General features: G+C 43.1%; 1 protein-coding gene and 1 long non-coding RNA gene across 8 annotated transcripts in view; one reads left to right on the forward strand and one right to left on the reverse strand.

Moving 5' to 3' along the window:
- Nfia (nuclear factor I A) overlaps positions 1 to 13,541 on the forward strand; it is a 532,531-nt gene that overhangs the window by 180,931 nt on the left and 338,059 nt on the right. The window contains exon 1 of one of the 6 annotated variants that reach the window (XM_031377892.1): positions 9,476 to 9,958. The exons of the other annotated variants lie outside the window; for them this stretch is intronic. Coding sequence (XP_031233752.1) covers positions 9,956 to 9,958 — 3 coding nt within the window. The 5' untranslated portion in view covers positions 9,476 to 9,955. Of the gene's footprint in view, positions 1 to 9,475; positions 9,959 to 13,541 lie in introns of those variants that run through there. 6 annotated transcript variants of the gene reach the window in all.
- LOC116096265 overlaps positions 1 to 13,541 on the reverse strand; it is a 43,220-nt gene that overhangs the window by 27,694 nt on the left and 1,985 nt on the right. The gene's annotated exons all lie outside the window — the stretch shown is intronic.

Raw genomic sequence — 13,541 nt, forward strand, 5'->3', positions numbered from 1 at the left:
AACTTAAGCTTAATATTTCCTTCTCAAAGAAATGGAAGAGATATTTACCATGTGATCAGGGAATTGCACCTCTAGGTGTGTATCAGAAAGCATTATTAAAGCAGGGCCTTGCTTGCCCATTTATATCCACCCATATTCATAGTAGCCAAAGGTTTATAAGCAACCCAAGTTACCAAGTATTCATCAACAAATGATCACACCCCACCCCCACACACAGAAGGACATTGTTTACACTATTTAGCTTTAACAAGAAAGGAAAATTTAACCCTTGAGTGAAACTTCAAGGCACTGTGCTAAGTGAAATAAGCCAGTCACCAAAAGACAAGCACTATACATTTCCACTTATAATATGGTTCACAGAGATAGAGAATGGGATGGCTTTTACCACACACTGGGAAGAGGAGAAAAGAAAGGGGAGCCACTCTTTGGGAAGAAGAAAAAAGCTCTGGAGATGGAGAGCAGAGAAAGCTATACACACTGTGAACACACTTAAAGCCACCAAATTACACATTGAAGATGGTTACGACCTGAACAGTATGATATATACAATAAGGAAGACCGCTTTTTCCCTAGCAGTTTCCATGGCAGGGTCAGATCTTGTCTTCCCCTTTTCCTAAAATGCTTTCTGGCATCTTAACCTATTTACTGGGCTTTGAGACTGATACTCCTACTTTATCTGATTCAAATAAGAACATGAAGGACAGTTTCAACTCAACAACACCCACTGTTAGTGTCTTCCATGCTGACGGCATTCTGTGAATCTCGTGAGGAAAAAAAAAAAGTCAAGAGAGGCTGCAGAACTCTTGAACTCAGGTTCGGAAAGAGACTGAAGCCAGCACCCATGCCAATCTGGTCTCAGTTCTTATTTCCTCTCTTTCTACTTTTTGATAAAGTCATGTTTTTAAAAACAGCATGAATGTGAAAAACTATGGGTCAGAGGTGCCAAACTCCAGCTCCGCTCTTGTTTTCTTGTTGCTGACTATCTGCTCTTACAGATATCTATGTTAAATGAGGTAAATTTGACCTCACCACCAGGGGAGCAGTGCTGTAGTTAAACTAGTCAATGAACCAAGGGCAGAGGAGTCTTTGGACAAGGTTCCCACCCATTCCACTTCCTTATCCTTTCTCCACACCCAGAGCACCCCCTGTGAAGGCTGACCTCTCGGTGACCTCACTGTCTATGGTGGCTAGAACCGCAGTGGTGGAGGATGTAATGGGAGCTGTGTGTCAAACTTTTCCAGCATCAGAAAAATCTGTGTTGCTTTCAGAAATCCATTCTAGGCTTTTATAGTGTTTTATAGATATTGTATATCTCATAAGTCCTCAACCTTTCCTCTTTTATTATTAAGAAACTCATGATAAAAACCATTATCTTTCTGTATGTATGTGTGTATGAGTATACATATGTGTGTGTGCACATTCATGTGTCTGTGTGTTAAGTGTGGAGGGCAGAGAAGGATATTGGCTAGGTTGGCTGGCTGGCAGGCTAGGAAGCTTTCAGAATCTACCTGCCACTCTCTAACACCTCAGGGCTGGGTTATAGACACATGGGACCACAACTAGCTTTTATATGGCTGCTAGAGATTCAAAGTGAAGTCTTTGTGCATGTGTGCATGGAATGTACTGAGCCATCTCCCCAGTCCTAAAGGTCAAAATTTTCAATCTCAATAAAGGACACAAGATATCATTGCATGGACTTTAGATATAGGTCTCATTTAGTGTGTGTGTGTGTGTGTGTGTGTGTGTGTGTGCGTGCCTGTGAAAGAGAAGACAGACAGAGAGAGAGAGAGTCTTATCTCTATTTCAAAATCTAGAAAATACAGGGTTGACAACCATAACTGAATAGCAGCTTTCTTTGTCCTCATGGGCCTTGAGAAACTAACAGTTGTTGATAGTTCAGGTCCTCCCAGAACAGAATCTCAGGTTTGGTTTGGTTTTCTAGTTTCTCATTCACAAGTTCATGGAATCCTCACCAGATCTTCTGAATAAAGTACGGCTGATGATATTTGTGTTTTACAGAGTAGGTAGTCAGAGGGGCTTGCCAGAGAAATTGACCTGCCCAAAGTCACCAGGGTTAGAGAGCACAGCCTACAATTCAAACGCAGCATTCCCATCTCAGGCCGTTGCTGTCACCCCCTTCAGTGTCCTTACTGTCTCAACATGCAGGTGCAGTTCTAAATACTAGCTTGGACTTTGTTTCAATAATTCACTGTTTTCTTACTTCCATTGGGTTTATTAACGGGACGTCTTTTTCCCCAGGCTTCTTTCAGACTTTGGTAGCAGACACAGTCACATGCTCTCTCCCTGTCCTGCAGAGGAGCCTATGCATGATGTAATGAGCCTGGTACTGGGCTAGGGGGTTAATTCTTCACCAGCTGTGTGGCCAGCTCCTTAACACTGACAGCTTCACTTTTATCATCTGTAGAATATGCTAGCTGGACCCCCTCATGAGTTCCCCTTCGGTTCTCTCCTCCCTGATGACTCCAGCAGCTCACTTGAGTAACATTCTGTTCAGTCTCTTGAGATTGTTGTGCTCAAGATGAGAAGGATGGGTTCACATGCTTACTTTTGAACATGATTACAGGATGTAACAACAAAAATTCTACTTTAAGAAATTTAAAGTCCATATTCTTTCCTAAAGAAGACATCACAGGCTAGAGCTTTGAAGGGAAATTCTAAATAAATCAGATATTCTATTCAGCTGTCAACTAATTGAAAAAGAGCCTGAGTATCTCTCTACATCTTGTTGAGCCCTGATGTCTTTGTCTATGTAGTGGGAATGGCACCTATCCAGCAAGGAGGTCAAAGGTGCTCAGCACCTGTGACCTGCAAATCCAGTCTCTCTTCATGCTTACAATTCTCCCTTGTGATAATGGCCTCTCTAGCAACAGCATACCCCTGACTCTGTTTATTATCAGAGCACCAAGACTGGGAAAAGTAGCTATTTTCTGTATTTATCCACCAATTTACAGCTATCTATTGATGGTCTACTCTGGGCACTTTGTGGAGATGTATACAAGGATGAGTAGAGTAACTGTTCCGGCGAGTATGTAAATAACTGATAGCTATCACACTGAGCTTTAGATGATAGTCAGAGGTTATTAGGGAGCACAGGGGGTTTTGACCAAATCTGCCTGAAAAGAATGCAAAGTAGCATTATGTTAGCTGCTGAAAATTAGTGGGTTATGGAGCACTCATCAGAGACTTCTGGGAGCTGGAATCAGAAAACGCACTCTTACACACACACACACACACACACACACACACAAGAACACATAAACACATGTGGTATGTCACAACGTTTCAAAGAAGAAAAAGAAAAGAAAAAACAAGGCATTGCTTGTAGTTAGAATGAGAAGACAAGAGGGAGAGAATGAGCAAAAGGGAAATGTGAAAAAGAAAGCTGATGATGAAAGGCAATGTTACATACCAAGTTGGGGAAAGCCTGTGGGGGTTTCCAAGAGGTACCTATTGAAAGAAACTCTCTGATTTGGATACGCTTGGCTACTCAGCCCTTCAGTAATCTCAGTGCACAGAGGCTTAAGTATAACTTGCACTGAAGAAGCAGCTTTATTTGGCCAAGTCATTTAGAGATCCACATTCTCCCATCTTGCAGCTCTCTTGCCCACTGGACATTGTCACAGCCATTATACACATAGTTGGGTCGTGTCACTTCAACCTTTGTGAAGGGCTATGGCCAAAGAAAATTTCATTTAAACAGTGCCATAGGAATTGTGTGCCACTCATGTGTGATTGAGAACATAACCACATACCAAGATAAGTATCTACTATCTACTATAAACAGGTTATTTATGTATCAAAGACAAGAAGATAGATTGGGGATTGGGAAGGGGACAATATATGCCCAAACATGCTTATGAAAGACCTTATTAGTTGCTAGATTTAACTTTGCTTATGAAAATCACTTGTAATGCTATGTTAATCTTTCAAATGCCCATGTTAATTGGCTTGCTTTAGAAACTCATTGGTTGATCTAGGACTTACACAGGGAAATTGATAAAATAGAAATATACATTTTTCTTTCAACTATGCATTTTTCACAACTTAGAAAGAATCGATTATCAAAACATACTGCAATTTTGAATTGCATCTTTAATCCTTTCTGGCTTCGGCGTTCTTGTTTCTATGTCAATACCTTGCAAGAAGATTAGAGTTCTATTTGGGTCAACAAAGCAGAATTCCTGGAAGAGCTGACTATTCTCAAGGCATGAAGCCAAACTACATGGAACATCAGGATCGCCATGAGGTTAGCCATCCAGAGTCACCATTCTTGATGAGCACCCAAAGTTACTTGAATGCAAACCAGTCCAGTAGAAACACTGTTATATAAGTACTGCCATAACTGGTGTCATCTTAGTATTATTCAATCAATCAATAGGTTGAAGAACATGAAGGAAGTAGTAATATCAGAGCAGAAAGAGCCTTTCCTGCTTTTATAGGTGGCAGTTTAGACACCAAGGAGTGTATGGAAAAGCTTAATTCCTGAATTGTCCCTGTTGATCAAACTCCTTGAAAACTACTGTCAGTGGTGGCCTCTCCATTCCTTTCTGTTCTCTGAGCCACTGTTAGCTTTGGCTGTGACCAAAATACCAGAGAGGACAACTTTAAAAAGTGCTTTATTTTGATTCATGGTTTCTCAGCTATTGCTCTGTAGGCCTTGGTTCTGCCACCACCTGGGGTAGCAGATGGTTGGGGTAAGGGATGGGAAGGACAGGAGTGGGTGGGTGGGGGGACCAGGAAGAGACTGCACACTTCATGGTACCAGGACACAGAGAAAGAGAAGCCTAGGATAAGACCTATCCACAAGGACAGCCCTCCAGCGATTCCCCTAAATCTGGGCCTTATCCCCTTGTAGAACCTTCCAAAATAGCACCACTAGCTAGGGGGAGGTAGCAGATTATACCACACCCAAGCCTAACCTCACTGTCTACTAAGTCTCCTTCCCCTGGCTTGCCGCTGAGCTGAAGCTTGGGTCTTCAGCTCCTCCAGCCCCAGCCTCTTTGCCTTCCTTACTAGGGTGAGCCTCCTAATCACCAAATCTTACTTTTATTTCTTTAACTAAATAGCTATGATGACTTCCCAGTCTTTCAAATGGAAGCTTGAATTGCTCATAAAACTCTCCTCCATCTTGCCTTAACCTCACGTTCCTACCTGTCCTCTGGTTTCTGTAAAGCAAGTCAATACAAACTCATCGGCCACCGTCAGACACATCTTTACATTACCGGGAGAGGAGTAATTTGTTCTTCCCCTGTCTGATAAATGTATATTCTTGGTTCATAGCCAAATGCCATTTGCTCTTTTCCAGCCTTCACGACTGTATTGTCATAACTATATAAACTTGGTCACTACTGTCACGTGTAAGAATCTATATATGTGGATACATACATATATGTGTATATGTATATGACTGTCCAGCTTTATACCTTCTTCCACCTTTGGACTAAAGCTTCTTGAACTAAGGCAGCAATAACATCATATTCTTATCTATCCCTAGCTCTTAGCAAGCCAAAGCATTTAGAACAGGGCTCAATATGATGGAGATAATTTATACATATTGCATGAATGTTTCTCATCTTCTAAGTGAGGAAGTTAATGCTTGCAGAGGCTAAATAATTTGTATACAGTCACATGGTAAGACCAACATTAAAACCTAAGTTGGATTCTAAAATGCATGGTGTATCATTTACTATATAGGCATATAATAGATTAGTTTTTTAATGGCATCAACCTTTGTCATTAAATCAGGATAATAAATTATAGACAGTGCATAGAAAACAGTTACTGAGTACTTACAAGGCCTGACTTGCTTAGCAGTATTATGGGTTAGTCAGACCATGGCAGTGTGGTGGGAACCTCTTGGACTTATCTGAAGTTCCTTTTTAAAAAAACATTTTTATTGACCCTTTGTGAGTTTCACATCATGCACCCCAGTCCCACTCATCTCCCTGTCCCCTCATATCTGCCCTTCGCCCTTGCAATCTCCACAAATAAAATATGCACACACAAATAAACAAACAACAAAAACAGAGCCTAGAAAACATCGTGGAAGCTGTAGTGTGTCACAGTGTGTCCCACAGTATATCCCTCTGCCCACACATCTTCACTTGTAAATGTTCATTGCAACAAGTCAGTGGTCCGGTTTGAGATTTCTGGTTTTGTGACACCATTAATATTGGATCCTCATCGAGACTCCTTCTGGTTGTCCTGTTGTTGTTCTGTGTCATGGAGATACTGCAGCTTTGGGATAGCAGGAGTGGCTCTTATATGTGTCCCATTCACTCACAGCTTTTATAGATTTGGGGGGTGGACCAATTCAGAGCCATGGATCTGAGCCTGGGTGGTGGCTGAGCTTGTCCGTCTGCCAGTTCTCCGAGGCTAGTTATCCAGCACTGCTCTGGCTAGGCCACCCAATGCAGCCATTAGCGGGAGGCAGGCACCTCTCCTGCTGCCATGCCCTGGCTGGCTGGTTCATCTGTTCCTACATCTCTAGAGCCAGCTCCACTGTGCTGCTCTACAGTTCAGGTGTGCTCACTCTCCCAACTGATGCAGCCTGGGAGGGGCTGGGCCAGCTCTTCTGCTCTTGCACCCTCAGGACTAGCTCACAAGTGCCTTTGCCATCAGGGCCAGCTCCACTGTGTTGTCCAAGCAAAGTACAGAGCCTACTCTCCTGATTGCTTCTGCCACTGGGGGCTTGGGGACAGGGTTAGCTCTCCTGGGTACTGCTGGTGGCAAGGTGGGGGGAAGGAAGGGCATCTCACACCACACACACACACACACACACACACACACACACATCTCTCTAGCCCTGTGGTGGGGGTAGGGGGGAGCTGCTTCAGCTGCATACCCTCCACCAGGGCCAGCTCCACTGTGCTGCCCAGATGAGGTGCAAGGCCCGCTCTCCTGAGTGCTGGCAGAGTCAGCACACCCCAGTCTCATGACACCAGTCTCATGACCCCAGGAGTCAGCTTTTCTGATTGCTTCTGGTGGGCAACCTCTCCCCCAAGGCCACCTCTTATCTGAAGTTCTTAAATTTTATTTATTTATTTAATATCAACAATGTGTTTTCTGTTTGTTTGTTTGCCTATCTGTATGTCTGTGTGAGCATGTGGAATCTCCTGAAACTGGAGTTATAGGCAGCTGTGATCTGACAGGTGGGTGCTGGGAATTGAACCTGGGAGCTCTGAAGAGCAGCCAGTGCTCTGAACTGCTGAGCCATCTCTCCAGCCCCCTTATCTGAAGTTTTTAAGCTCTTGACAAAATGGTGTTGAATTCATTCTTACACCAGGCCAGTGTGTTATTTCATAGGTCTTATAACTGGCTGGTGGCAACAGAGCCTACTACCAGTTGAACTAGGCCCAGAACATTAAACTTAAAACTTTTACTTAAGCCGGGCAGTGATGGCACACACCTTTAATCCCAGCACTTGGGAGGCAGAGGCAGGCAGATTTCTTTCTTTCTTTCTTTCTTTCTTTAGATTTATTTTATTTATTTTATGTGTATAAGTATACTGTAGCTGTACAGATGGCCATGAGCTATCATGTGTGTGGCTGCTGGAAATTGAACTCAGAATTCACTGTAGCTGTGTTCAGACGCACCAGAAGAGGGCGTCAGATCTCATTACAGGTGGTTGTGAACCACCATGTGGTTGCTGGGATCCAAACTCAGGACCTTCAGAAGAGCAGTCAGTGCTCTTACCCACTGAGCCGTCTCGCCAGCCCCCCGAGGCAGGCAGATTTCTGAGTTCAAGGACAGCCTGGTCTATAGAGTGAGTTCCAGGACAGCCAGGGCTACACAGAGAAACCCTGTCTTGAAAAAAAAAAAGAAAGAAAGAAAAGAAAAAGAAAAAAAGAAACTTTTACTTAAGTATTAAATAAACTACTACTTATCACCAACAGCAAAGCCATTATCACCTAAGCCATTCTATTTAGTTTCCTTCTAGGTGAGATTAGCATGCAGGTGGAAATGGATACTGGATCGACAAGGCCTGGATTAAATGCCACAGGCTGTGTAGAATAAAAGCTCATCCTAGTCTATGAAAAGTAAACTGGAACAGCAAAGCTTGTGCAGTGCCGAGGGCGGCCTCAGTAAGCTTCCTTTCAGCAATGCTGCATCAGCTGACTAGTTGCTTAGTGCTCAAGCAAAGCCGAATCATGATTCAAAATAGGATGTGCGATTCTCCAGCCTTTAACTGTGACGGGCCTTACCAGTTGCTTAGATCTTTTCATCAAGGAGAGTTATAGAAACCAGGATATTTCTTAGACTTCTTGGCTTCATAGGATTGGTTTGTTTGTTTGTTTGTTTTAATCAGATGAGCTAAGTATACAATTTCCAGTAATTCATTTATTACACAGAATGTCCTAATTTACTTTAGGGACACAAAGCAAACACATTCAACAACAACAACAACAGCAACAGCAACAACACAATAACAAAGTGTGTTAAGTCTAGTTGTGTGTTGTTTTCCATTTAAAGAGATACTCCCTTTAAGGTCATTGGTCCAAGCTCTGCACCAAAGACTATTCTGATAATTAAAACGAACTCATAAAACAAGTTTGATGGTGAAATATCCAAATGACATGGTCGTAAAGAGTCTGAGTTAGTGAAAGAAGAGGGTCAATGGGAAGAAGAAGGACTTTACCGACCAGTTACTAACATACCCAACCCCCTGTCATCAGCCTTTCAGTTCATTTCTTGGGGGTAAGGGGAAGGGATTACTTTAGACTTTGTACTATCCAGGTTTTGCCAGAATATTGATAATTTAGGAGAGTGGCGATCCTAAATTAAAATATTAATTCTTTAAAGGAGCTGTATTCTTGAGGAAGCCCACCTAGCCATTAGGTGTTTGGTTCTGTATAGAGAACAGGACCACTCTCTTCTCTTCTAAACCCAGGACGAAAGCCTTATCTCATTGAAGTCTCTGTGACATTTTGCTCCGTCTTGATTTAATGCACCAGAGAGGATCTTTAACTCTCGGTCTACATCAGTGCAAATAAAGGTTAAATCTCTCACCAACCATCATGAACTAGTCTAATAACTCACAAGAGGCTCTGGAAAAAGAAACCCAGAAAGCAGATGTGCAAGCGCGATTCAAACATGCAGAACGGGCATGACTGCGGGCAAAGGCACTATAATCTTCCCATCTCTTAAGAGCCTGCTGCAAGCTCCGCCAGCAGGGAAACTTCCCCTGCGCCAAAACCCGGATCCCAGGAACAGGGCCTACCAACTCAGAGGCGGTTCTGCAGCCAGCCGGGAGTCCCGACCCGAGCTTGCGCTGAAGGCCGGGGCTCCCATTGGTCACAAGCCGTGGGGGAGGAGGAGACAGCGCGGAGAGGGAGGAGGGGACACCCGAGCCCGTCCCTGCCCCCTCTGGCCCCTCCGCCTCGTGCGTGGTTACTATGCAAATTGCAGCGATTGCGGAAATAAACAAGGGGGTAGGGAGAGGAAAGAGGGGCTGCTGAAAGGATCGCAACTTCTGCAAAGTCTTTTTCAAGCACACCAGGCAAATCCAGAGAGAATCTGAGAAGCAGCCAGCTCGGGTTAGATTGGATCGCTTTCAAAGAGAAGAGAGAGAGAAAGAGAGAGACCGTGAGAGAGGGAGAGACAGAGAGAGAGAGAGAGAGAGAGAGAGAGAGAGAGAGAGAGAGAGAGAGAGAGAGAGAGAGAGAGAGAGAGAGAGAGAGAGAGAGAGAGAGAGAGAGAGAGAGAGAGAGAGAGAGAGAGCTCTGCCATCCTTGGTAGAAGCCTTTTGATTTGGAGTTAAAAAAAATTATCCAAGAAGCCTGCAATTGGCCAGCAGCTTAAAAAAATCTCTTCCGGGTTTTCAACGGTTCCAAGTTTATTTAGCTATTTTTTTAATGCAAAAAAAACAGGGACAAGCGATGAAGCAATTCGTCTGAGCATTTTAAAGTTTCTCACGTACTCTTTTTACATTGCAATGGTACGTGGTACATCTTAAACTTTCTATTTTACATTTATACGATATGTGTTATATAAACAACGGTAGAATGGTTATGCTTAATGGCTAAGACTTTAAATTTTTTTCTAGCTCGAATATGCACTTTAGTGATTGCTGAGTAAATGTCTATTGCGATGGTTTTCTTTTAAAGATGTATAGCTTTGTGGATGGTGTTTTTGTTATGTGTAGCAGAGAGATCGGGTTTCTTTTTCTTTCTTTCTTTCTTTCTTTTTTTTTTTTCAGGATTTGAAAAAATTGCTGAGCTTAACAGATTTTTTCCTCCTAGCGCTTGCTCGGTTCCAGAAAAGGGGGGAGGGGGAGGGGGGATCCTGTACGTGCTCTGCTCTGTTAAAGACGTCTGGCCTCTGCAGTCAACCTAACCCGAAAAGAAATGTCTGGACCCGAGAATAATTGACGATTCGATCCTCTAATCAATGGGACAACATGCGAGATTGACAGAAGTTCTATCCAATCATGAGAAAGCTTGGGCATACAATGGTTCGTAATAGACATAGTGGGCGGGGCAAAGGAGATCTGAAGTTCTCTGCAGTTCTGAAGGGGATGGTGTGTAGTTCAAGCTGTCAAAGATACCAGCGCTTCCGGATTTAGCAATTACAAGGAAAGAGGATTTTTTTTGGTTGTTGTTGTTGTTAGTTTAAAGGAGAAAAAAGGCTGTTGGGGGTTGAATGGATCCTATGTGACGTTTAACTTTGTTCTTTTGGAAAATTCTGCTAGAGTAATACTTAACCTTGCATTAAATGTTATTTTTAGAACTCAGGGAAGTTGGCAAGCCGTAGAAGGAGTGGTTTAGCTTCTTTGAGAAATATGTTTTAATTTGGTACTGCACTAAGTGCTTCAGAACTTCTCACTGATTCTTTTAGAATCTTTTATGTATCAAAGAAAGAGAATGCTCCATATTTACATGGACAACTGTTCTGTAGATTTGAGAAGGAGGGAGGTGGGACTGGATTTTCCTGAATTCTACTGTTTCGGATTATGGTCAGTAGCAAGGAGTATGTCGCATTTCTTTGTGTTACCACAACAACCCTACTGGTGGGTACGTACATGGAAGATAACTGACTCTTGTTAGCTGGATGGAGTCTGGCCTCTTGTTCAAGTCCTTGCCTTCTGCATGGTGGAAACCAATTTCTTTAGTTTGTCTTGGAGATGTCACTTGTAGCCTCTGGTTCAAACCTATCAACACCCCCCTCCTAATTCTGTAGGGAATATAGGAAAATAATATGGATTCTTTACTTTTTAATGTGGATTTAGTTCTCATCCAACTATTTCCTGAGGCTTTGGGCCTTCCAGACAAACCTTGTTTGGAAACTTGATGTGAAAACTCACTTGTGTGTTCAATTCATCAACATGATTCAATATGGGATTATATGCAATGTAAGAGAAATCTGCACACAAATGACCAGAAAGTAAATAAGAAAAGTCAGTGAAGAAAGGTGCTGGAAAACACTAGTTAAGAGTTAGTCTTGGTGATAACTATAGAGCAAGTGGTATTATCACTTAGGAATCCTGGTCCCATTTTCACTACTTTGGCCATTAAAATCTAAATCACATGAATATAATTTCCCAACTAAATAGAAAGGAGAGGTATCTCAGATATATGTAGAAGTGAAACTTTATTGACGTAATTTATACATCTAAGAGGATTTCACTAAAGCTGGCAAGGTAACGTTACTGCAAATAAAACAGTAAATGCAAGGCTGGGCGCTGTGCCAGGGAGAAAGAATATGGACGGCAGAGAGCATGGCAGGAACCTCCTGTTTGCAAAGACAATCCGGTTTCAAGGCAGTCTCCTACCACTTGCAAAATAAACGATTGGAGTAATGTTTCCAATAAGGGTTTATCCTGCCTAACAATGGGTCATTTATATGATTGCAATAAACTAGTTTTCATATATCACCTGTGTTTCCTACACTCTCTTCTCCCTTCTCTTTGCCCCTCCCTCCCCTCCCCCTCCTCCCCAGATCTTCCTTCCTCTCCCCCTCTTGGTATCTCTGTGAACTCTAGACAAGGATTTACTTTTGCAACCTAGAAGAGAGGAGAAAGTTAGAAATGCTTTTTATCCCGGGTCTGTCCTCTGAGGAACATCTGTTTCTTTGTGTGTTTAAATTTATGCCTGTTGGAGAGAAAGTTACCAGAAGCCATTCCGTAACTGTAACTCTTCTACGGTATTTTTCTCAGTCTAGTTTGCAAAGGCTGTAGTTGGAACTGGGCTTTGTAGTGGTCCCCCGCCTTCCACCCTCCTCCGGAGCGGGGGAGGGAGAGGGAGCTGGCACAGATAGGAGAGAAAGCAGGAGCGGATGTGGAGGGCTTTGGTGCTGAACTTGGATCCAGCCCTTGCCTAGAGGGCGCAAACAATCGTCCCATATCCAAAAGTCTTACGAAGGGCGCCAAAAGTTACTTAAGATAATATTGCTAACCGCAGAATGCTGGAAATCGCGGGCACATCCACTGCTGCAACAAAAGAAGTTTCTAAAGTGGAAATATCAGTATTCAATGACTTTCCCCGATTTAAAAAAAAAAAAAAAAGAAGACATGGCGACAGGCGGTTATTAAAAAAAAATTCTCCTTGAGAATCAAAAGTAAAATTCTGTGCTGTTTTGAAAAGAGGCAGATGTGAAGTGTATCTACACACACAGAGACACACACACACACACACACACACACAAATCCACTTTGGAAGAGAGCTTCCCCAGAGCACACACGCGGGACAATAACTTGTCACTGTGCCTCAGTTACATGTTGGGTCCCTCAGCCAGAAACTTCTGTCGAGGAAACTTGGAGAGTCTTGAAGTTATAGATCCCAGCAAAGGGTTTCGTGGCCAGGAATGTTTCTCTAACTCCTCTTAGCTTGAATGGCATTTCTTCCTTGCTGAATGCCACGAGAAACCAAGGAGAGGCGGCTGCTTAGTTTGGGGAAATGGACGTCTTAACCAGAGGTTGGAGCTAGTACTTTCCTTCAGTACTTAATGTATAATCGGAATAATATGTATTCCAAGAATATTCAAGAGCAGGGAGTGGGTGGGAAAGAATGGATTCTTGAGCAGTAGCCCTAAACGGACTAGAGAGCAAACAAAACTTTAGATTGCCGGCTGTCGCAGCAGAACATTATATTTGGCCTTTCTAGTAGCATTCTTAGCCACTCCGAGAAAAAATCTGAATGAAAGTGATCACACTCCCTCACTCTCTTCTGTCGGGTGGGCATGCCTGCAGACTCAAGTCCTGTCACCTCCACCAGGGAGCAGATCCCCGTCTGTGTGCCAGTGTCGGAATTTGGGGAGTTTTAAAGAAGGGTAGGTAAATACAGAAGGCTACAAAACTTCAGGAAGGAGAGGAGGAGAAAATGAGAGTTTGGAGGAGACAGGTATACTTTTTTTCCTCTCTAGGAGAAAGGAGTCTAGAGAGAAAGTGTTAAGCTAAAAAAAAAATAAGAGAGAGAGAAAGAAAGAAAGAAAAAGAAGGAAGGAAGGAGGAAGGAAAGAAGAAAAAGAGCTGGAAGAGCAGGCTTGTTGGCAACGTGCCAAACCCTAAAACCGCCCCCCCCCCG

The sequence above is a fragment of the Mastomys coucha genome, unplaced genomic scaffold (genome assembly GCF_008632895.1).
Source record: "Mastomys coucha isolate ucsf_1 unplaced genomic scaffold, UCSF_Mcou_1 pScaffold18, whole genome shotgun sequence".
In the NCBI taxonomy this organism is placed as follows: Eukaryota; Metazoa; Chordata; class Mammalia; order Rodentia; family Muridae; genus Mastomys; species Mastomys coucha.